This window comes from Talpa occidentalis, unplaced genomic scaffold (assembly GCF_014898055.3).
Source record: "Talpa occidentalis isolate TD23 unplaced genomic scaffold, MPIMG_talOcc4v2.1 talOcc4.10, whole genome shotgun sequence".
NCBI lineage: Eukaryota > Metazoa > Chordata > Mammalia > Eulipotyphla > Talpidae > Talpa > Talpa occidentalis.
This window is the reverse complement of record NW_023600993.1, coordinates 70,981,466-71,003,236: the sequence shown is the minus strand read 5'-3', so window position 1 is coordinate 71,003,236 and position 21,771 is coordinate 70,981,466. Positions and strand designations below refer to the sequence as shown.

The 21,771-nt window shown below is 41.4% G+C and overlaps 1 protein-coding gene across 1 annotated transcript in view; it reads left to right on the top strand.

The window, feature by feature from the left end:
• The first annotated feature begins 1,438 nt into the window (after positions 1 to 1,438).
• Positions 1,439 to 21,771, top strand: part of SLC24A3 (solute carrier family 24 member 3) — a 523,373-nt gene continuing 503,040 nt past the window's right edge. The window contains exon 1 of the mRNA XM_037494056.2: positions 1,439 to 1,764. Coding sequence (XP_037349953.2) covers positions 1,632 to 1,764 — 133 coding nt within the window. The 5' untranslated portion in view covers positions 1,439 to 1,631. The remainder of the gene's footprint in view (positions 1,765 to 21,771) is intronic.

Sequence of the window (21,771 nt, the reverse complement as noted above, 5' to 3'; positions counted from 1 at the left end):
CCTCCCTAGGTTTCTGACCTGATTCCCTGACCTGATATAATCTGATTTCACGGAGACAGTGACCTTATAGACACCTAGTTTCCAGGTGATTCTTTTTTGAACAAGTCCTTTTGTTTTCAGCCCCACCACAAAGGCGTCTCCCACAGGTGGCAGCCCTGGGGGGACCCCAGGGAGGAAGACCTAGGAGGGAGGGTAGGTGTGTTTGAGACTACTGGGTGTCCTCTTTAAATGGACACCTCCTGCGGGGCTGTGGGTCCCACTGTGGCTCTAGAGCAGTCAAAGCCTTCAGTAGGTCAGGGCAGGAGCAGAACTGGAGGCAAGAGGGCTGGGGGCGGGGGCTAGGGTTCTGACCCAAGGGTGGGGCAGGCCTATGTACTTGCAGAAAGCCCTGAGCCACCTTCTGAGGCAGCTGCTCAGGGACCCTCAGGCAGCCTCCCTGGGAAGTGCCAGCTGCTTCCCTTCTCTCACCCACAGCAAGGGGCTGGTTCCAGCAAGGGAGCCGGGAATGAGGTGGGCGCCCATGTCAGAGGAGGAAGCCAGGACACTCCCAGTGAGCTCCGAGAGTCTCTGGGGAGTCCATTTATAGGTTTGGAGCCTGGCACACAGCACAGGGGGATCCCCACAAGCTGGCCCAAGGAAACCCAGGAGGCCCGTGGAAGCAGGCTAGGCCGGTAGCTGGGCGCGCACAGTCAAGTGCAATTGCGGCGCCCCCTCTCTAGGCAGAGGCTGGGGGCGGGGAGGGGGAGGCTGGAGGGACACCGGGTTTCCCCGAAAGTTTCCGGTGAATTCTTGTTCCTGGAGATCCGCTTCAGCTGCGTGTGTTTCCCGAGAGGGGGCCTCCTGCGCCGCCGCCCCCCTTCCCTGGCACGGAACGATTGCGCACGGGGCTCCTTCCCCGGCTCAGTCTCCTCCCCACGCGCCCCCTCTCCGCGGCGCTGGCCAGCGCCGGCGCTGCCCCCCGCCCGTGCCCGAGCCGCGGCGCCGCTGCAGGCTGCGGGGAGCTGCGCCAGCCCGTGCTCCCGCCTCGCCCCGTGCTCCCGGCGCGCTCCGGCCCCGGCTCGGTCCCGGCTCGCGGCACGCGGACCATGGAGTAGGCGGGCGGTCCCGCGACGCCGCCTGCAGCCGGCGAGGCCGGAGCCAGCCCCGGGGGGCCTCGCCAGCCGACGGAGTTGGCGAGCGGCGGGCCCTCCTCCCGCCGGTCCTTCCCCGCTCCTCCTCCTCCTCCTCGGCCGCGGCCGCCCCCGCCTCCCGGCCACCCCCGCCGCCCTCGCCGCGCCGCCGCCCCAGGCCGAGCGCGGACGCCGAGCGTGGGAGCCATGGCGCGCGAGGAGGAGCGGGACCCCGAGCGCCGGGAGGCGGCGGCGCGGGCGCGCGGCGAGGAGCAGGAGGAGGAGGGAGAGGAGGGACCGGGCGGCCGCCACCACGAGGACGGAGGCTGGGAGACCGGCCGCGGCCAGCAGGAGGAAGAGCCGGCGGCGGCCGGGCGGGAGCGCAGCGAGGACGCGCGGCAGCACCCCTCGGCGCGGGCCCCCGCCGCCCAGCCCGCCGCCCAGCCCGCCGCGGCCGCCCGCGACCGGAGCGGCCGCCGCCCGCCCGCGCCCCCGCCGGGGCCGCTCCCCGGCAGCCCGAAGATGCCGTCGCCCGAGGAGGAGGAACGCGAGCGTCGCCGCTGCCGCCGGAGGGACCTTCTGCTGAGCCAGCTCTGCTTCCTGGCCTTGGTGGCGCTGCTGCTCTGGTCGCTGGCGAGCATGCAGGCGAATAATGGTGAGTGCGCCCTGCCCGCCCCGAGTGGGCGCTGCCGCTCCGGGTCCCTGGACCGGGCGCTGGGCGAGCCGGCGGCTGCGCGGGGGTGCCTGGCTCGAGGACTCCTGCGCCGGCAAGGGGCCCCGGAGGTGCGCGCCCTGAAGGCCGGGACCTCTCGGTGGAGAAGCAGCTGGGGCGCTGGGGCTCCTGGCCGCCCTAGGCGCCCTAACCTGTGCCTCTTGACTCTGCCCTCCTTATCCACAAGCTGGAGGGGCGAGGGGTGGCAGCGTTCGGGGGATTGTTAACCCGAAACAAATCCCCCAAAGCCGGTGGTCTGGTTGTCCTTTGAAGATTCAGTACCTGCACAGGTAGCCGACCACCTGTAACCTCTGGCTTTTTGAGGGCATGGTGCTGGTGGTGAGCACGTACTTTCCACATGTTCTTCTTGTAGGGCAGGCAGGATGAACCAGGTAGGAAGCACCATACCAGCCTTTCCTGAACAGGTGCTGGAAACTTCCGATAGGGAAAAAAGTATTGGCCACTTGGTTAGGAAAGGATTTGTTTTCTTAAACTGATTGCTCGCGGGGAAAATTATGGACGCTCAGCTTTGGAAGAAATGATTTGGGCTGTACTTGCCATCGTGGTGCCCTGGACTGGGTTCACCCTTTAACCTACAACTTTTGTGTTATCTTTTTCCTTGGCCTTTCTTGAACTTGTGGAGAAATGTGATCAGAACAGTCGCCCACTGTTGAAAACAGTTCAGATCTTGGAGTGCAACTGTCTGAAAAAACAAGGAATGATATGGAAGAATAAGTGATGTAAAATGGTTTTATATTCACATGATCTGAGTGGCACAGTTTGTGGGAAAACAGCTGTGTAAAAGGTTGTGAGAATAAAGCAGTTGCAAATGTGTGCTTTGGTGTTAAGGTAGATGTACCTTTAAGGAAAGGTGTTATGAAGGGCAGAATAAAGGCATTTTGATAGGGATGGTAATATATTTTCAAAGGTGCCCTCAGTTTAAAAGGGAACTCCTCCACATTAGTTGGACTGGTGCTTGGTGGTGAAATCAGATGGTCGCTCCAAGTTCAGATCTTAGACCTCTTGACAGACTTCATCATATATGGTAATATGAGAGAGTTTATCCTGGTCTTCAATGAAGCTGTTAAGACTCCAGGGCTTGCCCGCTCTCCATTGCTCTGCATCCCAGATGTCTGGAGAGGGGGGCTGACATCAGGAAGGTGACTGTGTTGGGGTGAGGAAGGCTGGACCTCACTCCACGGGCGGTCAGGTATCAGCTGCTGATGGCTTCTAAAGAAAAGAAGTCGTTTTCATTAAGCCCTTTTTAATCTTCCCAACTTTTATGAGTGCAAAGCCAGTAAGTACTTCATACTACCCCTGGAAAGAGCCATTCCAAGTCAAATACATACCAGCCATTTTTCCTGCGATTGGGGTTCTGTGAGTCATAGTGGAGTTTCCACCACTGTCCAGGATATAAAAGACATTATTTTCTGGACAGAGAATGTGACCGTACAGTCAAATCCATTATTGGCTGCCTGGATTCCAAGAAAGCTGGGATGTTTAGTGGGGAAGAGGTGCTGGCTGGTAAGCAAATTTGAAACCTGGTGATGAAAATGTCATTTCGGAATGGTTTCCCCGATCACTGAAATTTCTGTTCAGGTGTCATTGACTCAGATTTAGTTCCATAGTGCATCCCTTTCCCCATTTCTCCCCCTGGTTTTTCTTTCTCCTTCCTAATATTCATATTCTTTTTCTTCCTCTCACTCCCTCTCTACTCCCTCCCATAAATGAATGTATGGCTTAAATGACCCCCACCCAGTGACTGAATGTAATGGTGAACAACCAACAGTGTTAAGGGGGATACCATCCAACTCCCAAATGGCCACCTAGTTGTCATTCCGTCCCCAATGACCTTTTCTTTCATTAGGCATTGATAATTTCACTAGGTGATGCACAGTAATAATTTGCAGCAAGGTATGAGTTTTTTGAGATGATCGTTGAGACATTCATTAATGTGTGTGAATCTGCAAATGATTATTTTGTTGGAGTGGGTTGTCATTCAGCATACTTAAGCTTGTGAGTAGTGACTTTTACCCTGGAAACTTGGGGGCTGCTCTGCTTGAGGGTCCTTTTAGTATGGACACAAAGTTTGAAATTTAGACTTGTTTTCAAGCTATCGTGACTTCGAGAGGCTGAGAGATTCCTTAAGGTCACATAGCAGTTGAGCAGTAAAGAGAAAAAACAACCCGAGGTGAGCTGGGTCTTTGTTCTCACCTCTGTACCCTGGTATTCATGTCACCGTGCTCGAGCAGCAATGTAATATTTATATAACCACATAGGCGGTGACTTCATAATGATCAAAAGTAATGTCATTATTTATTCACCTTTAAAGCCATGGAGTGATTCAGTGTAACTTATCAGGAATCTGTTTTCTAATGCATATTTTCTTTTCTCTCTCTCTCTTTTCTTTTTTTAATAAAAAGGACTTCTTTTACCAAACCAAAATAGAAATGTGTGGCAGTTATGTTACACAATGCTGCACAACATTTCTAATCATGTGGAATCTGGGATCCCTTTCTTGATGTCTAATCAAACTCAGTCTAGATTCTTTTCTGCTAAGATGGGACACTGGTGTTGTTGAATTTAGGTCAGAAAGGCTTAGCACTGGAATCAAGAGAAATGTTAATTCTAACACCAAAAGCAATGATAATCGGAATTTGGTGGGCTGTTAAGTTCCAGATACTGTGCTGAGCACACTTTATAGACACTGCTTGATTTCATCTGCAAGCAGCACTCTTTGTAGACCTTCAGGTCTTCAGCTGCAGAAAGAAAAAAGCCCTCTGTGCTTGTTGTTGCCAATGAAGATCTCATTTTTGATCTCTCCTTTCAAAGTCATTGAAATAAAGTGTCAGACTTGCTAATGAGGATTTTCTTTCATTTTTTTTGTAGTGAGAAGGGGTTACTTTTGTATGTTTTGAGTGGTTGAAAAGTGTTTAATTTTTTTTTGAAGTAAAGAATCTGAAGTAAAGAATTTTTTTCTCAGAAGTGGTGTGGATAAAACCCAGGGGTTCTAACTCAGGAGTAATTATAGACTTCCCCTCTAGAGGGTTCCTAGGGAGGAGAATAAGAAAAATTATCCGAATATGTGTATTCTACATATTTAAATATAATTGATGCAAATACATACTTATACATTTATATAAACCTTGAGAAACTTTCTGTCCCAGTTACTATTGCTGCATAGCACACCTTTCCATAACTCAGTGGTGTAAAACAATCATTTTATATTTTGTACATGGATCCTTGGCATCAGGGATTTGGGCAGGACACAGTGGGCATGGCTTTTCTTTGCTCCATTATGTTTGGGCCTCAGCTGGAGATATTGATAGTCTGGGTGACTGATGTGATAGCTGGGTGAGGAGTCATCTGGAGGCAAGGTCACACCTATGTCTGGGGTGCCAGCTGCTGACTCGACCCTTTGAGGGGCTGTCAGCCATATCACCTATGTGTGGCCTCTCCATGTGCCTGTGTTTGGACTTCCTCAGAGCACAGTAGTTGAGTCCCGAGAGGAGAAGGTGGAAGTGCATGGAGTTTTATGTCTTAGCCTTTGAGGTCACTGGTATCAGATGTCAGCCCAAGTTCAAGGAGAGGAGACATAGGTGCCACCACTTATTTGATGGGGGAAGTGTTGGGACATGTTGTAAGGAGAGCACATGCGATGGGAGGTTTTGTTGTTGCCATCTTTGGAAAACCAGTTATCTAAAGGGGTAGTAATTTAGGAGTAATTTTACGTATTTCCCAAGGTGGCAAATGGTGAAATATGCATATATTTATGTATATGCATATGTACACACATGTATACATGTACATGTGCATATATACATATATACACTGTCATACATGTATATCTGGGTCTAGGTATATATAAACCTTATTTGTGTATGTGTACATTTCATAATATCTTTTCATCTTGAACACATTGATGCTTATCTTAGCTGGAATGGAGACTTGAACTGCAACGTCAGTAGCAAATCTGAGAACCCATCTTGAACTTTGTTGCTTCCCATTCTCAGGGGCCTGGGACCTTTCTGTCACTTCTGTGGCTTGCAGGGAGGCGGGGCCAGATCCTCCGGCTTTTTCTTTCCTCTCCTGCCCTCCCCATTCTGTGCCTCACCATTTGTGTCTTCTTCTCAAAAGGGCAGTGCTTCTTCCAACCCCAGGCCTCTAGCATGTGCTGGTCCCAGTGTCGCCATGGCAACTAGTTCATCCTTCAGCCTTCACTTTTGGGCCCAAGATCTTCCTCATTAGGCTGGGCTCCCCATTTTGCTCTCTGGACACTCCCTATTTCCCTTCATAGATCTATCACAGTTGGCGATGATAACTTTATTTGTTTATGATTTGAACAACAGCTCCTCACCAGGTTCTGAACTCTAGGAGATCAAGGACCCTATGAAGTTTCCTCATCTTTGTTGCTGCAGTCACCCAGCCATAATAGATGCTCAAAAGACACTTGTGAAATAAAGAAGGTCTTCTGATTTCTGAACTGCAGTGCCTCTGATTAAAATAGCTACCTGGGGCCTCCCCTGGTGGCGCAGCAGTTGAGTGCTGGGCTGCGAAGCTGCGCGCAGCCTCGGATCCCCGGCCACGGGGCGAGGGTCCCACATGGTGCGCAGACCTCTCCTGCCACCCACTGCTCCCCTCAGCAGTGTATTTCATCAGTCTGCCTGTTCTGCTCTCCGCTCTGTCTCTGGTGAATTCTCTCACCCTCCCGTGCTTCTGACTGTACCCAGTGCTTGTATGAATAAAAAAATAAATCTTTAAAAAAAAAAAAAAAAAAGCTACCCAATTCCACTCCTAGGAATCTAACCAAAGAACACAAAAACTTTAATTCAAAAGGAAACCTGCACTCCTATTTACAAAAGCTAAAACATGGGAACAACCTAAAAGCCCCCAAACAGATGACTGGATCAAGAAGCTGTGGTACTTATGCACAATGGAATACTAGTCAACAATCAAAAAAGATAAACTCATGCCATTCGCTGCAACGTGGATGGAGCTGGAAGGGATTATGCTCAGTGAAGTAATTCAGAAGGAAAAAGAAAAATATTGGATGGTTTCACTTATAGGAGGAATATAGGGGAACCATACAAGGGATCAGAAAAAAAAAAAGACAAAACTAGCAGGCAAACTATAAATCAGAGACATTCAGCAGGCGAGGGGCAGGGAAGAGCAGAGGGGATTATGGTGATGCCTTACGGGTGTCTTGGTGATGGTAATTTTATGGAGACAACACCTGGAAGGAGAAATCAAACATTGGACAAAAATGAACAACGGTGTAAAAATATATAATAAAAATGGAAAACAAATAAACAAACTAGCTACCATAGATCAGGAACCCTGGGGTGGGCACACTCTTTACATTCATAATTCAAAATTCTGCCCCAACTCCAGCAAGTTTGCTGCTGTTGCTCAGTTTTCATGGGTAAGCATGGTGGAGGGCCTGAAGTGTCCCTTCATTAGGTGGTAGGATTTGAACCTGAGCCCTCCTGTGTCCACGCTGCCTGGCACAGCCTTCCTAGCTGACTTGGGAGAACATGAATAGAAGATGGGAATCACGCTGCCTTTTTCAGTCAACTGGGGAGTAAAGGAGTAACAGAAGGTTGGTTTCATAGAAGCAGTATTTTAGAAACACATTGCTTTTCAACCTTTTCTATTTTCTGCCTAAACATATATAGATGTGTCTCTTTCCTCCTGGCTTTTCTTAGCTGCTCATCAACCCAGATTTTTCTCAAAGATTTCCTCTATTTGCAAGCCTTGAATCCTTGTGGGAAGCTTTTTTTTTTTTTTTTTTTACCCCGGAGGGTTGGCAAAGCCAAAAGAATTGCAAAACCAGCCATTTGCTGAGAATTCCAAGCCCTGGTGGAAGTTGGCTGATAGGACAGGGTTTTGGCAGCTCTACTTTTCTTTAAGGAGTTTCTTTTTCCCTGAGTGGAATAATTTGTGTGGGAGGATTGTAGCACACAGACTTTTATAGTGGGGAAACTGAGGCCGGGAACATTCTGAAAATGTCCCTAAAGTCACACAACCATTGGGTAATACTGCCAGGAAGGTAATTTGAGTTTTTCTGGCCTTTTCATGTTCTTAGTTTTTGTAGCGCTTGTTTGGCAATGGTTTTTGTTTAACATTTGCAAGTTTCAAACATGGTGTTATCCTGGAGAATTGGAGAAATTGAAGTATTAAGGATTCAAGTGGGAAAGAGGTTTTCTGGGTGAAGGGGTAATGGGTACCACGCTGGCACTTTGAATCATTGAGTCACACTTTCTCAGGCTCAGACAACATCTTCCAGGCCCTCCTGTGGCTGTTCATTCCTCTTAAGTCTTGGAGGTGTTGATACTTCTTACTGTGGTGAATCCTGGGGGTATCCCCATCCCTCATTGGTTTCCCAAATCATGCCCCTAGCTTTCTAAATCATCCCTAGATGAGCTTTCTTCAGTGGTGTCTCTTGAGTGAATTCCTGTCTGGGTCCCAGCAGGTACAAGTCATGGGGACCTTTGTTCATTCATTTGCTAAACACCTGCCAGGCTATTTACTAGTTGCTGGGCAACAGTGGTGACAGAAAACTATCACCAGAGTTTCTCCCTCAAGGTGCTCAGACTTTAGTGGGAAGACAAGCATAGAACACCTGGGATTTTCAAGAATTGAGTTGAAATGAGAAACAGCATAGTATGGAGGAGTTGTTTGGTGGAGGAAAAACTGGAACCTGAAAAATAAAAAGAATTAGGGGGATCAAAAAGCACATGTGTTGACAAATGGTGATTTACAAAAAAAAAAAAAAAGATTAGCAAACGACCAGGAGACAAGTAAAAATTCTCAACTTTCCTAGTAATCAGGGAAATCTGAATTTTAAAATGATGTAATATGGTTTTTCAGATCAGATTGGCAAATATGAAAACATATGATAATATCATGTGTGGGCAAAGATTCAGGAGAGACAGCTTCTCTCATTGACAGCAGGTGAGGCTATAAATTGGTATCCTGGATACTGAGGGAGGTGAAAACTAGATGAATGATAAGGTTTTAGGCACAGAACCCCCTTCTCCCCCCAAAGAAGTCTTGGCGTCGTAAGACAATTGCTGTAGAGAATGGGAGGTGGTGATTAGAACACAATATGTGCATATATGACTTGGATCAAAGCTCAGCTTCCTTGGACCTCTCTGTGGGCATGGAGAATGCTGATCATGACCCTTGACCTCTAACATTTAGAAATAAGGTAGAAATTTGAGGGAACAGGGAAAGTCTTTGTCATTTCTGGAACTGTCCAAACCAATACAAGTTGCTCATTTAAATCATAAGACGTAGCTGTTACTCCTTGCTTGTCGATCATTCTTTATTTTTACGAGACGGTAAACAAAGAAAGTAAGCTCATCTGTAATCTAGTGTGGGGAATTTCACATTTTCAGCTTGGTGTTTAATTCTTCATTTTTCTTTTGGCACTTCTGCATTGTTTGACCTTAGCAAGAGTAATTTTCATTGTAGTGATTCTGTCTGCCCAGAATCTGAACCTGGGAGGACAGGAAGTGACAGGAAAACCCAGGATAGGAGGTGACAAGGGCAGTAGTGACCCAGAGAAAGGGAGAATTGTGAGTTGATATGAAGAAGCCAAGAGTACCACTTTCAAATTTATTTATTATGCATACAAGAAATGGGATACAGGCCAGAGGTTTGGGGGGGGGGGTGAGAGGATTCACCAGAGAGAGAGTGGGGAATGGAACAGGTGGGTCTACTGAAATACACAGCTGAGCGAGACAGGAGAGGTCTGCTACGCCATGTGGGTAGCTCCCTGGCCAGCGAGGGATTGAACTCATGCTGCAGAGGCTGCGCAGATAGCTTCATAGTGCTGTGCTTAACCCCTAGCCCCACAAGGGAAGCCCAAGAGTACCACTTTAAGAAAGAACACAAACTACTCATTTGGGGGCATTTTAACTTTCATTACTGATAGAATATCCAGGAAGACCACAGCTGATTGTTGCAAGTCAAGATTATAAGCAGTTGCTATAGATAAAGATCTGTGAGTTACAGACATGAGGGTGAAAATTGTATCCGTGGTTAGCTTTGTAGATCTCAATCTTCTCTGCACTTTGTCATCACCTGGGGAACTTTAAACCTTACTCACGTCTGGGTCCTGCCCTCCAGAAATTCTGATGTCATGCTCTGGAGTGTAGCCTGGGCATTGGGATTTTTCTAAAGTGAGGTCAGTATCTCCAATGCGCAACCAAGATTGGGCTCCACTGGATTGGGTCAGTGGTCATTATTACCATATCGTGGCCACATTAGTGCTCTTTGGAGCCGAGCTGTGAAATTACACCAGGATTAATTTTTCTGCCTCTAACATAAATTCATATTTCTTGTGTTCTTAGTTTTCGAAGCTTTTCCAACTAACAGAAGCCCAAACTTTCCTCCAGTTGCCTTCATCTCCTCTTCATATGTTCAACACCAGTAGATATTCTGTTCAGTTCTCTTTTTGAAGAAATCTTTACCAGATTCTTCTGTCCTCTTCTAGTCTTGGAAGGTGGCTTGTTAAATCTGCTGCCCAGCTGTCGTCATGAGATCTTCCTTTAGCTTTATCCTGTACATCTGTCTTTTTGTCTCCTCTCCCTGTGTTCCAGGCTCTTATTTCCTGGAACCCATGGATATGTCTTCTTGGCTTTTGCCTTCATTTGTTCTGTACTTTTGGGGAATCCCACACTCCAGGTGTCTTCTAAGATGAAGCTATAGAAAGTAAAGGTTTGAGTTCTTGTGTGTTTGAAATGTATTTATTCTACCCCAACACTTACAGGTAGAATGGATCAAGAATTTCTGTTGAAATGATTTTCTCAGAATTTTGAAGGCATTGATTGTTCTGTTGTCTTCAGCTTCTATTTTGCCACTGAGAAGTCTGATGCTATCCCAGTTTTTAATTTTTTTGGTATGAAACCTGCTTTTTCCCTTTAAGAGCATGTATCCTCTTTGCTTTGCTCTAATGTTTAGTCATGTCACCATGTGATCCTATGCTTATGCAGTATCCTGGGTACTTACCTGTTGTTGTTTGTTTTTTTGTTTTTTTTTTAATCTATAAGGTTATGTCCTTCAGAACTGGAAAGTTGTCCTTTATGATTTTCTTCCATCGTAAAATCTCCCTTTTTCCTTTCTGGATTATCTGTTACAGTAAGTTTTACTTTCAGAATATGTCTGGTTTTCTTAGATCTTCTTTCCTAATTTGGCTCTTTCTTTTGTTCTAATTTCTATAGATTTTCTCAACCCTATCTTCCAGTTCTTATACTGAGCTTTTAGTTTTTGCAGTCACATTTTTTAATTTCTAAGAACTTTATTTGACTGTGAAAGTTATTTTTAGTAGCATTCTGTTCTGTTTCATGGTTACAGAATCATCTCTTACATCCTTGAGTACATTAATAGCCTTATATCCTTAAGTATATTAATAGTCCTCTATCCTTAAGTATATTAATAGTCCTCTATCCTTAAGTATATTAATAGCCTTCTTGGAGGTTTTCTCGTCCCTGAATGGGTCCTGTTTCTCCAAGTTGCTGTTGTCTATTTGTTTTAGATTTCATATTATGTGCTTTCTTCGAATGTCAAGAGATTCTTGGCACCTACTCAGATTTAAGCAAGGTCATTAAAAAGATGATTTTGGAAACTGAACAAAGAGAAGGTATTTATTCTGTTTCTGTAAGGTGATCCAATTGGACTTTGTCACTGAGCAATTCTCCATGTTTCTAGTCTTACACCTTTATTGGAGGGTATTGGGGGTTGGTCAGATTTCCCAGAGACGGATTACTCTTTCTTGATGGAAAAGTCCTGACTACTTCTGGATATCCAACAGGGGAGGAAATTGGATTGAGTGTAGGAGGGAAGATTTGTTCAGCAAAAACACTTTCCTAGACACAAGGATTTGTCTCAAGGACAACAATGAGTATGAAAGAGCTGAACAATTTATTTTGATACATTGCAGGACCATGCCAAGTTATTTAAGTCTTCCTCCCTTTCTTGCTCTCTCCTTCCTTGCCTCTTTCCCCCTCTCCCTGCCATCCTCAGTTTTATCTTTTAGCTCCTAAACACGTGACCCTGGGAGGGCTAATGGTCAGGATTGGGGGGAAGGCTTAGTCTTCATAGCTTCTTTTTGAATTGAAATTTTTATTGAGCTACGTTCACATGCAGTTGTAAGAACTAATACAGCGATTCCTTGCACATTGTTCCCAGTTTACTGTAATGGTAGCATTTCACAAAAATCTACTATAATATGACCAGGGTAGTGATGGTGATACGATCCACCAATCTTATTGAGATTTCTCCAGTTTTATTTGTACGCGTGTGTACTAAGTTCTATCCAATGTTATCACTGTTACAGTTTCCTCTAACCACAAAAGTCAAAATACTGGACAGATCCAACGTCACAAGGACGACTTGTGTTGCTCTTTTGTAACCACACACACCCCATGTGGCTTTTTGTTTAAAAGGAACAGTTAAGTTACTCCTCTTACCTACTCCAAAAAATAAAGTAAATTTTAAAATTATAACAAAGAATTAAGGAAATTGTACCACCAATAATACTGCATTCTACACCAAAGACTATTTGTGAGTTGGAAACAGGGAGATGAACATAAGGTTAATCCACATTAGTGAAATTAGGAGATGGAAACTTTCCTCCACCCTTCGCAGTTTTATTACTTTCAGGTATGGTTACCTGAGCTAACTGATAGGTCAAGGTCATGCATGACTTCTTGACAGTTTCTTTGGTGAACAATATTTTTCCTGTCATTTGCACAATATTTCTGAATGAATGCTCCAGGAAAGTAGTTTATTCAGATAGCTTGTCCTTTTGAAGCAATTTATCCATAGACCTTTTAAGATGACATTCACCATTTATTTCTGAGAGTTTTTGAGATGGGGGCAATCTGTGTTACCCTTGGGGATCCTTCTATCTTAACATTTGGTTTTATGCCTGAGGAAGCTGATGTCAAAGAGAATTCAATTTGTATCCAGAATCCAGGGTTCCTGATTCCATGCTTAGTAAATATTTAATTAAAAAAAATAGCAGAGGGCCTCCCCGGTGGCGCAGCGGTTGAGCGCTGGGTTGCTAAGCTGCCCGCGGCCTCTATGGTGCCGGTTCGATCCCGGCTGCTCCCCTGCCACTGGAGGAGGGTCCCGCATGGCGCACAGACCTCTCCTGCCGCCCGCTGCTCCTCTCAGCAGTGTACTTCGGTCCTTCTGCCTGCTCTGCTCCCCACTCTGGCTCTGGTGAATTCTCTCACCCTCCCGCACTTCTGACTGTACCCAGTACTTGTATAAATAAATAAATAAATCTTTAAAAAAAATAAACACAATTAAAAATTAGCAGAAATTTAAGATTAGAAATATATTTAATGCAAATAGACTCAGTGAAATTACTTCAAATTCTGAAATGTTTCTGAAGTTCTGGAATCTTGCTGAAAATTATTTGTCGTGCAGTATAGTCACTAAATGGGGGAAATTGGGGTTTTTTAGTATGAGCTAATTCTTGTAGCACATAACAGTTTGGTTTGATTAGAAATACTGGTTCTTAGGACACTCAGCTTGCTTCAGGAGAAAGTTAGCACTATTGGGTTTAGTTTTACCTGGGGAGTCATATAATCATCAGAAAGAATGGTTGTTTTGAAAGTGTGTCTATTAATTTTTCTTGTTTGGGGTCATTGATCATACAAGATTCCAGTTTTTTTCAGCTGGTGTTGCAATTCTCCATTGTAATCTGAACATCACTTCCAAAGAAAGATAAATTTCCTAAGATCCGAGGGCCTCCCTGGTGGCGCAGCAGTTGAGCACTGGGTTGCGAAGCTGCCCCGCAGCTTCTGCGGCGCTGGTTTGATCCCTGGCTGCTCCCCGGCCACCAGGAGGAGGGTCCCACATGGCTAGCAGACCTCTCCTGCCGCCCGCTGCTCCCCTCAGCAGTGTACTTCAGGTCCTTCTGCCTGCTCTGCTCCCCGCTCTGGCTCTGGTGAATTCTCGCACCCTCCCGCGCTTCTGACTGTACCCAGTGCTTGTATAAATAAATAAATAAATAAATAAATAAATAGATAGATAGATAGATAGATAGATAGATAGATAGATAGATAGATAGATAAAAAAAATTTCCTAAGATCCGAAACAACGCTTTGAAAAGTCTGATGATAATGGCCTCATGAGTGGGATTTCAGAGTCTGGTCATTTGGGAATCACCACTATTTGTAGGGTTATGTACAGAAAGAAAACTCATCACTCTTATTTTCAGTTAGTTTGGGTATAAGGACACATCAATTCCAGTAATTTTTCAGCATTGTGTAATATTTCCTCATATATTTAAAAATTGATATGCCAGAAATAATGTCTTGGTCCTGCTTTTAAAATTAAAATAATTAACATAAACTAAAATTGGCAGAGAATTGGGATGTGAAACAGAAATATTACCTCTGAAACACTCCCTCAAAATATTGTGTGTGTACGTGTGTTTGCAATCACATCTCCTCATCCTTAACCCTTCATCTGTTCTTTGTTTTATTTGTTTGAGAAAGTCATACAAATGGAATCCTACAATCTATGGTCTTTCTCTTAACATAATGCTTCAGAGATTTATCTAAATTGTTGTGTGTATCAGTAGTTCATTCCTTTTTATAGATAAGTAGTATTCATTATACAGATATACACCATTTTGTTTATCCTATTGAAAAACATTTGGTTGTTTTTATTTTGGAGAAGTATGAGTAGAACTATTGTAAACATTCAGATCTATGGCTTTTAAATTTTTATTTTCTCCCTAAGAACTCCGAAACAGTGTTGAGTTTGATTGCACATTCTACCTTATTCCCAATATTAGGGGGGATAGTATCCAGTTATTCACCATTAAGTATGATGTTTGCTGTAGTTTTTTCATAGATGAACTTTATCAAGTTGAGGAAATTCCCATCTAGTCCTGAGAACTTTTATCAGAGGTGGATAATAACATTTGTCAAATACTTATCCTGCATCAATTTATATGGCCACATGGTTTTCTTCTTTGGTAGTTAATATGGTAGATATGTGGATTGATTTTCAAATATAAAATCAGCTTTGCATACCCCGGGTAAACCTGACTTGATCATGGTATGTCCTTCATTTTATATTTTCTTGGATTTGACTTGATCATATTTTGCTGAGGATTTTGGCATCTGTGATCACCCGGATATCAGTTTGTCGTTTTCTTATACTGTCTTTGTCAGGTTTTGCTCTCATGGTAATACTGGCTCCATGAAATGGATTAGAAACTAGCATTCCCGCCTCTCACTATATTTTTCTTAGTTGTATAATGATGACATTTAGTGAACACTTTGCATGCTTGAGACTGTTCTAAGTCCTTTACTTATTTTAACTCCTTTTATCCTCACAACACCAATGGGATAGATACCATTTTTATCTTCATTTTACACGCAAAGAAAAATAAGACACAAAGATTTTAGGTAACTTGCAGAAAGTCACAAAATTTCTAGTTGGTCAAGCAAGATTTGAACTAGGCTGTCTTTTTGATTGGATCATACTTTCTTTAGTCAGGCCTCTATTTGGGATATTTAGATATTTTTCATGTCCTTTCTGTGATAAATGTTCTTGTACTGAAATCTATGAGAATCTTGGGTATTTTCTTTAAGTCAGCTTCCTAGAAGTACAATGTCAATGTCAAAGTGCATGCCGTTGTAAGCATACTGCTATATAACTTTCTAGGAATCTGAATAAATTTAAAAAATGCAGTGTTTGGGAGAGTGCAACTCAGTGTTCTCTGCCAGAATTAAACTTTATGATTATTTTACATATTTTAAATTCATGTTGATTGCAGAGAGATGGTGCTTTAGTTTGTCTTTCTTCTTTACTAGTGGAGCTGAATAATTTTACAAGTGTTTATTGGTCACTTATATTTCTTGTGAGAAATATAACTTTCTTCATCTTTAAAATGAGCTAAGTGTTTTTCTTAATGATTTGTAATATTGTCTATGTAAATCTTCTATCTGATTTTAAAAGTTTTGCCCATATTTTTGGTATACAGAAGATTTTCATTTTTATTTTGTCAAAACTTTATCTTTTCTCCCTTGGATTTTTTAGTTGTTTTATTCTTAGATCCAGGATCTCAACCATATTTATTCCACACAATCATTTATGTCTTTCCTCCCTTTTTATGGTTTAATTTTGTAAATATTTTACTCTTTACTTCATTTGGAGTTTATTTTAACATAAAATAAGGATTTAATTCAAACAGATGGACAGATTTAACAGTTAAATATTTATTGAACAGTCTTCCTTTACTCACGCATTTGTGGCACCACCTTTGTCCTATGTTTGTTCACTTATGTCCCAGAAGCATTTTTGTTTCCTCTGTATTTACTCATTAATTAATTGTTATAGTCTATTAGCTTGTTAATTATCTTATAGGGCAAGACTCCTCTGCTCTTGTTTTAGGAAAAAAATCATTTTCTATTATCACTTGTTTATCCTTCCAGGTGAACTTTAGAAGCTCTGCTAAATTTTCCTCTAGTTCCTTTGGGTTTTGACAAATCTATAAATAATTGGTAGGAAAAGGGCATTTTCCAGCATTGACTCTTCTCATTCATAATGTGCTTCTTCATTTGATCAAGGCTTTACAAAACTGTCTTCCTTAGTGATTATTTTCGATCTCTTTCTTGCATTTATTTGTGAAAATTAAACTCTTTTCTACTATTGTTGCTGTTTTTTCATTTTTATTCTTTTAAGATATTTCTTCTTTATATTTTCTTTCTTAAGTTTTAAATTTAATAAGTATAATGAAAACAAACTTGTTGCACTGACTAATGCCTTGTATTTTCTAATAATTTGCTCTTAGGGAATTTTAGATTCATGCTGTAATAATAGAATATTTTCTTTGCTGTTGTTGGCTGTTAGTTAAGTCAGATACTCTTCATTATGTTATGGAAATTTCCTTCTAAGGTTTTTTTTTTAATATTAACTTTGTATGTTATATGTGGTTCAAATAACTTATTTACATTTTTAAAATGATGAATATAATATAATGTAAATAAATATCCATTTTAAGCTTCTACTGAACTAAACCCTTAATAGCCATGATCATTTTTTTCCTTTTAATATGATGTTGGAATTGATTTGTTGGTGTTTCCTGTAGAATTTTGTTTTTTATATTCATGACAGCTATTGATATATACCACCTTTGCCAGGTATTGGCACACTACCTTAACAAAATAAATGTATGATTTCCATGTTTTTCTATATTCTAGAATATTTTATGTGGCATGGAAATGAACTATAACCTTAAAACTTGAATGATCACTTAAGTACTGCCAGGCTAACAGTCTCCTTGAGGGAGATTTTGGACAAATGTTTCATTTCTTCCACTGATAGTTTTCTGTGTAGATAATTTTTGTTTTCCAGGAAAATGTCAGTTTTATTTAGATTTTTAGCATGGGCAAGATTATGCACTGCAATTAAAAATTTTAACTTGTTTTGTAATTTTGATTGTGTGAGGTTTTATTACTAACTTACCTGTTTCTCTTTTTTTCTTGGTCTAACCTGACTGCTTATGGTTTATTTTATTGTTTTTGGAAGATTCATCTCTCATATATCTTGCCAATTTTGCTTTCCTCCCTCTATTTCCTTAGTCATTGAGTACAAACTTAATAGCTCTTTAAAATCTTCTCTTAACTTCTTTGTTTTCTTTTCTAATATCTTGAATTAAGTGCCTTATCTATTTTTTACTCTGTCTGCTAATGACAGTTTTGCTTTTGAAGGCAGCTTTAGACTCACAAGTTTAAAACATCATGAAGTCATTATTGGCATTTTTCTAATACACTTGTAATTGCAGTTTATTCTTTTTTTTTTTTTTTTTTTTTTTTTTTTTTTTTTTCAAATATTAAATTTTATTTTTATATTCCCCCATACAATTGCAAACGCCCCATTCTGACCCCAATCCTTCCCCTCCCGCCCCCACCCCCAAAAAGTGTCTCCGGTTCATAGTTTTTGTTGATTTTGATTTTCACTTTCTTATATTCATTTTCCTGGTCCCTTATTAAGTTTTCTAGATTCCTGCTATGAGTGAGACCATCCGGTATTTTTCTTTTTCTTTTTGGCTTATTTCGCTGAGCATGATCCCTTCCAGTGCCATCCATGTTGCTGCAAATTGCATGTGTTTATCTTTTTTGAATGCTGAGTAATATTCCATGGTATATATGTACCACATCTTCTTGATCCAGTCATCTATTTTTGGGCATTTGGTTGTTTCCAAAGCTTAGCTATTGTAAACAGTGCTGCTATAAACATAGGAGTGCAGCTGTCTTTGGAATGATGTTTCTGTGTCTTTGGGTAAATACCTAGGAGTGGAATTGCTGGATCATATGGAAGCTCTATGTTTAGTAGGTCCAGAAATCTCCACACAGCTCTCCATAGTGGTTGGACCAGTTTGCACTCCCACCAACAGTGCACAAGAGTTCCTTTTTCTCCACATCCTCGCCAACATTTGTTGTTGCTAGTTTTTTAATTGTGCCATTCAACTGGTGTGAGATGGTATCTCATGGTAGTTTTGATTTGCATTTCCCTGATGACAAGTGATGTTGAACATTTTTTCATATGTCTGTTGGCCATTTGCATTTCCTCTTCAGAGAAGTTTCTTTTTAGCTCTTCTGCCCATTTTTTGACTGGATTATTTTCTTTGTTGTTGCTGAGTCTCATCAGCTCTTTGCAGATTTTTGTGATCAGTCCTTTATCATTAGTGTTGGGTGCAAAATGTTCTCCCAGTTGGTGGGGTTTCTCTTTGTTTTTGTTATTGTCTCTTTTGCTGTGCAGAAGCTCTTTAATTTGATTTAGTCCCAGCTGTTTATCTTTCTCTTCACTATCACTGCTTTGGGTGATGTGTCTGTAAAGATGTCTTGATGTGCAAATCCCGTAGTGTTTCGCCTATATTTCCTTCTATGTATTTTATGGTTTCAGGTCTTATGTCTAGTTCTTTATCCATTTTGAGTTGATTTTTGTGTATGGTGTGAGGTAGTGGTCAAGCTTCATTCTTTGCATGTAGCGACCCAGTTTTCCCAGCACCATCATATTGAACAAACTTTCTTTGCTCCAATGCATAGTCTTTGCTCCTTTGTCAAAGATTAGTTGACCATAAATCTGTGGGTTTATTTCTGGATTTTCTATTCGATTCCATTGGTCTGTATGTCTGTTCTTGTTCCAATACCATGCAGTTTTGATGATTATGGCTTTGTAGTATAGTTTGAAGTCTGGGAGTGTGATGCCTCCATTTCCTTCTTTTTTTTCAGTAGAGCTTTGGCTATTCGGGGGTGATTCCATATGAATTTCATCAATAATTGTTCTATTTCTTTGAAGAATGCCATTGAGATTTGATTGGAATAGCATTGAATCTGTATATTGCTTTTGGTAGGATCCAAAAATGCAATCCATCATGAGCAGGGATGTCTTTCCATTTCTTTGTGTCTTCTATTCTATTTCTTTTAACAGTGTTTTATAGTTTTCTTTGTATAGGTCCTTACCTCTTTTGTTAGATTTATTCCCAAATATTTGATTTTTTTTGTTTCGATAATAAAAGGGGTGGTTTTTTTGATTTCTTCTTCTTCAGATTTATTGTTTGTGTATAGGAAGGCTACTGACTTTTGCGTGTTGATTTTGTATCCTGCCACTTTACTGAATTGATTGATGAGTTGAATTAGTTTTCTGTGGAGATTTTGGGGTTCTCTATGTATATTATCATATCATCTGCAAATAGTGATAGTTTGACTTCTTCTTTTCCTATTTGGATTCCTTGGATGTCTTTCTCTTGTCTTATTGCTCTGGCTAGGACTTCCAGTATTATATTGAAAAGCAGTGGTGAGAGTGGACATCCTTGTCTTGTTCCAGATCTTAATGGAATTGCTTTCAGCTTTTCACCATTGAGAATGATACTGGCTGTTGGCTTGTCATAGATGGCCTTTATGATGTTGAGGTATGTTCCTTGTATCCCAAGAATCAAAGGGCTTTTATCATGAATGGGTGTTGCACTTTGTCGAAAGCTTTCTCAGCATCTATGATATTATCATATGGTTTTATATTTCTTTTTGTTGATGTGTTGGATAACGTTGATTGATTTTCGGATGTTAAACCATCCTTGTGCCCCTGGAATGAATCCAACTTGGTCGTGTGAATTATCTTATGGATACATTGTTGGATTCTGATAGCTAAAATTTTATTGAGGATTTTTGCATCAGTGTTCATTAGGGAGATTGGCCTATAGTTTTCCTTTTTTGTGTTGTCCTTATTCGGTTTTGGTATTAGTGTAATATTGGCTTCATAGAACGTGTTTGGTATTGTCCCTTCCTTCTCAATTTTTTGGAAGAGTTTGTGAAGGATAGGCACTAATTCGTCTCTGAATGTTGGTAGAATTCATTTGTAAATCCATCAGGTCCTGGGCTTTGTTTTTGGGGAGGTTTTAATTACCATTTCAATTTCGCTGCTTGTAATTGGTCTGTTTAGGTGTTCTATTCTTCTTTATCTAGCTTTGGGTGATTGTAGAGTTGTAGGAATTTGTCCATCTCCTCTAGATTGTTGAACTTGTTTCCATATAACTGTTCATAGTAGTTACTGATTATTCTTTGATTTCTGCTGTGTCCGTTGTGATTTCTCCTCTTTCATTTATGATTCTGTGTATTTGTGCTTTCTCCCTTTTTTCCTTTGTGAGCCTGGCTAGGGGTTGTCTATTTTATTTATTTTTTTCAAAGAACCAGCTCTGGTTTCATTGATCTTTTGGATTGTTTTTTTAGTTTCAATTCATTTATTTCTGCTTTGGTTTTTATTATTTCTTTTCTCTACTGGTTCTGGGGTTTTTTGTTGTTCTTTTTCTAGATCTTTGAGCTTCGAGATTAGGTTGTTTTTGAGTTCTTTCTTGTTTTTGATGTGAGCTTCTATTGCTATATATTTCCTCTTATTACTGCTTTTGCTGCATCCATACATTTTAGGATATTGGTGTCCTCCTTGTCATTCAATTCAAAGAATTTTTTAATTTCTTCTTTGATCTCCTCGTTAGTCCAGTGGTCTTCCAGTAGTGTGGCTTTTAATCTCCATGAGGTAGGATAGTTCCTTGCCTTCTTTTTATGATTTATTTCTAGTTTGATGCCTTCGTGGTCAGAAAAGATGGTTGGTATGATTTCAATCTTGGTGTATCTGTTGATGTGTCTTGTGCCCCAGTATGTGATCGATCCTGGAGAATGATCCATGTGCGCTTGAGAAAAATGTGTACTCCATTTTTTTGGGTTTAGTGTTCTATAGATGTCTGTTAAGCCCAAATGCTCTAGGTCCTTATTTAGAGCTTTAGTTTCTTTACTTATTTTTGTCTTGTTGATCTATCCATTGTTGATAGTGGTGTGTTGAAGTCTCCCACTACATATGTGTTTTCTCTGATGTCTGTTTTCAGAGAGGACAACAGTTGTCTGATATATTTTGGTGCTCTTTCGTTTGGTGAGTATATGTTAATGAGTGTTATTTTTCTTGAAGTATTGTCCCCTTGATCATAATGTAGTGACCATTGGGGTCTCTTTTTATTTTTTGAGTTTGAAGTCTGTTTTATCTTGATATAAGTATAGCTGTTCCTGCTTTCTTTTTTGGCCCATTTGCTTGTAGGGATGTTTTCCATCCTTTGACTTTGAGCCTATTTTTATTTTTGTAGTAAATGTGTTTCCTGGAGACAGCAAAAGGTTGGGTTTTGTTTCTTAATCCAGGCTGCAACCTGTGTCTTTTATTGAAGAGTTTAGTCCATTTACATTAGAGTTAATATTGATATGTTAGCATCTGTATTTGCCATTATTGTTTGTCTTTTGATTTATTTATTTATTCTTTTAATAACTTTTTTTTTTTTTGCTCTTCTTTTCGTTGTTATTCGTCCTCTGAGGTTCTGGCTTTAGGATTCCTTGTAGTATTTTTTGGAGTGGGTTTAGTCGCAATGAAATTCCG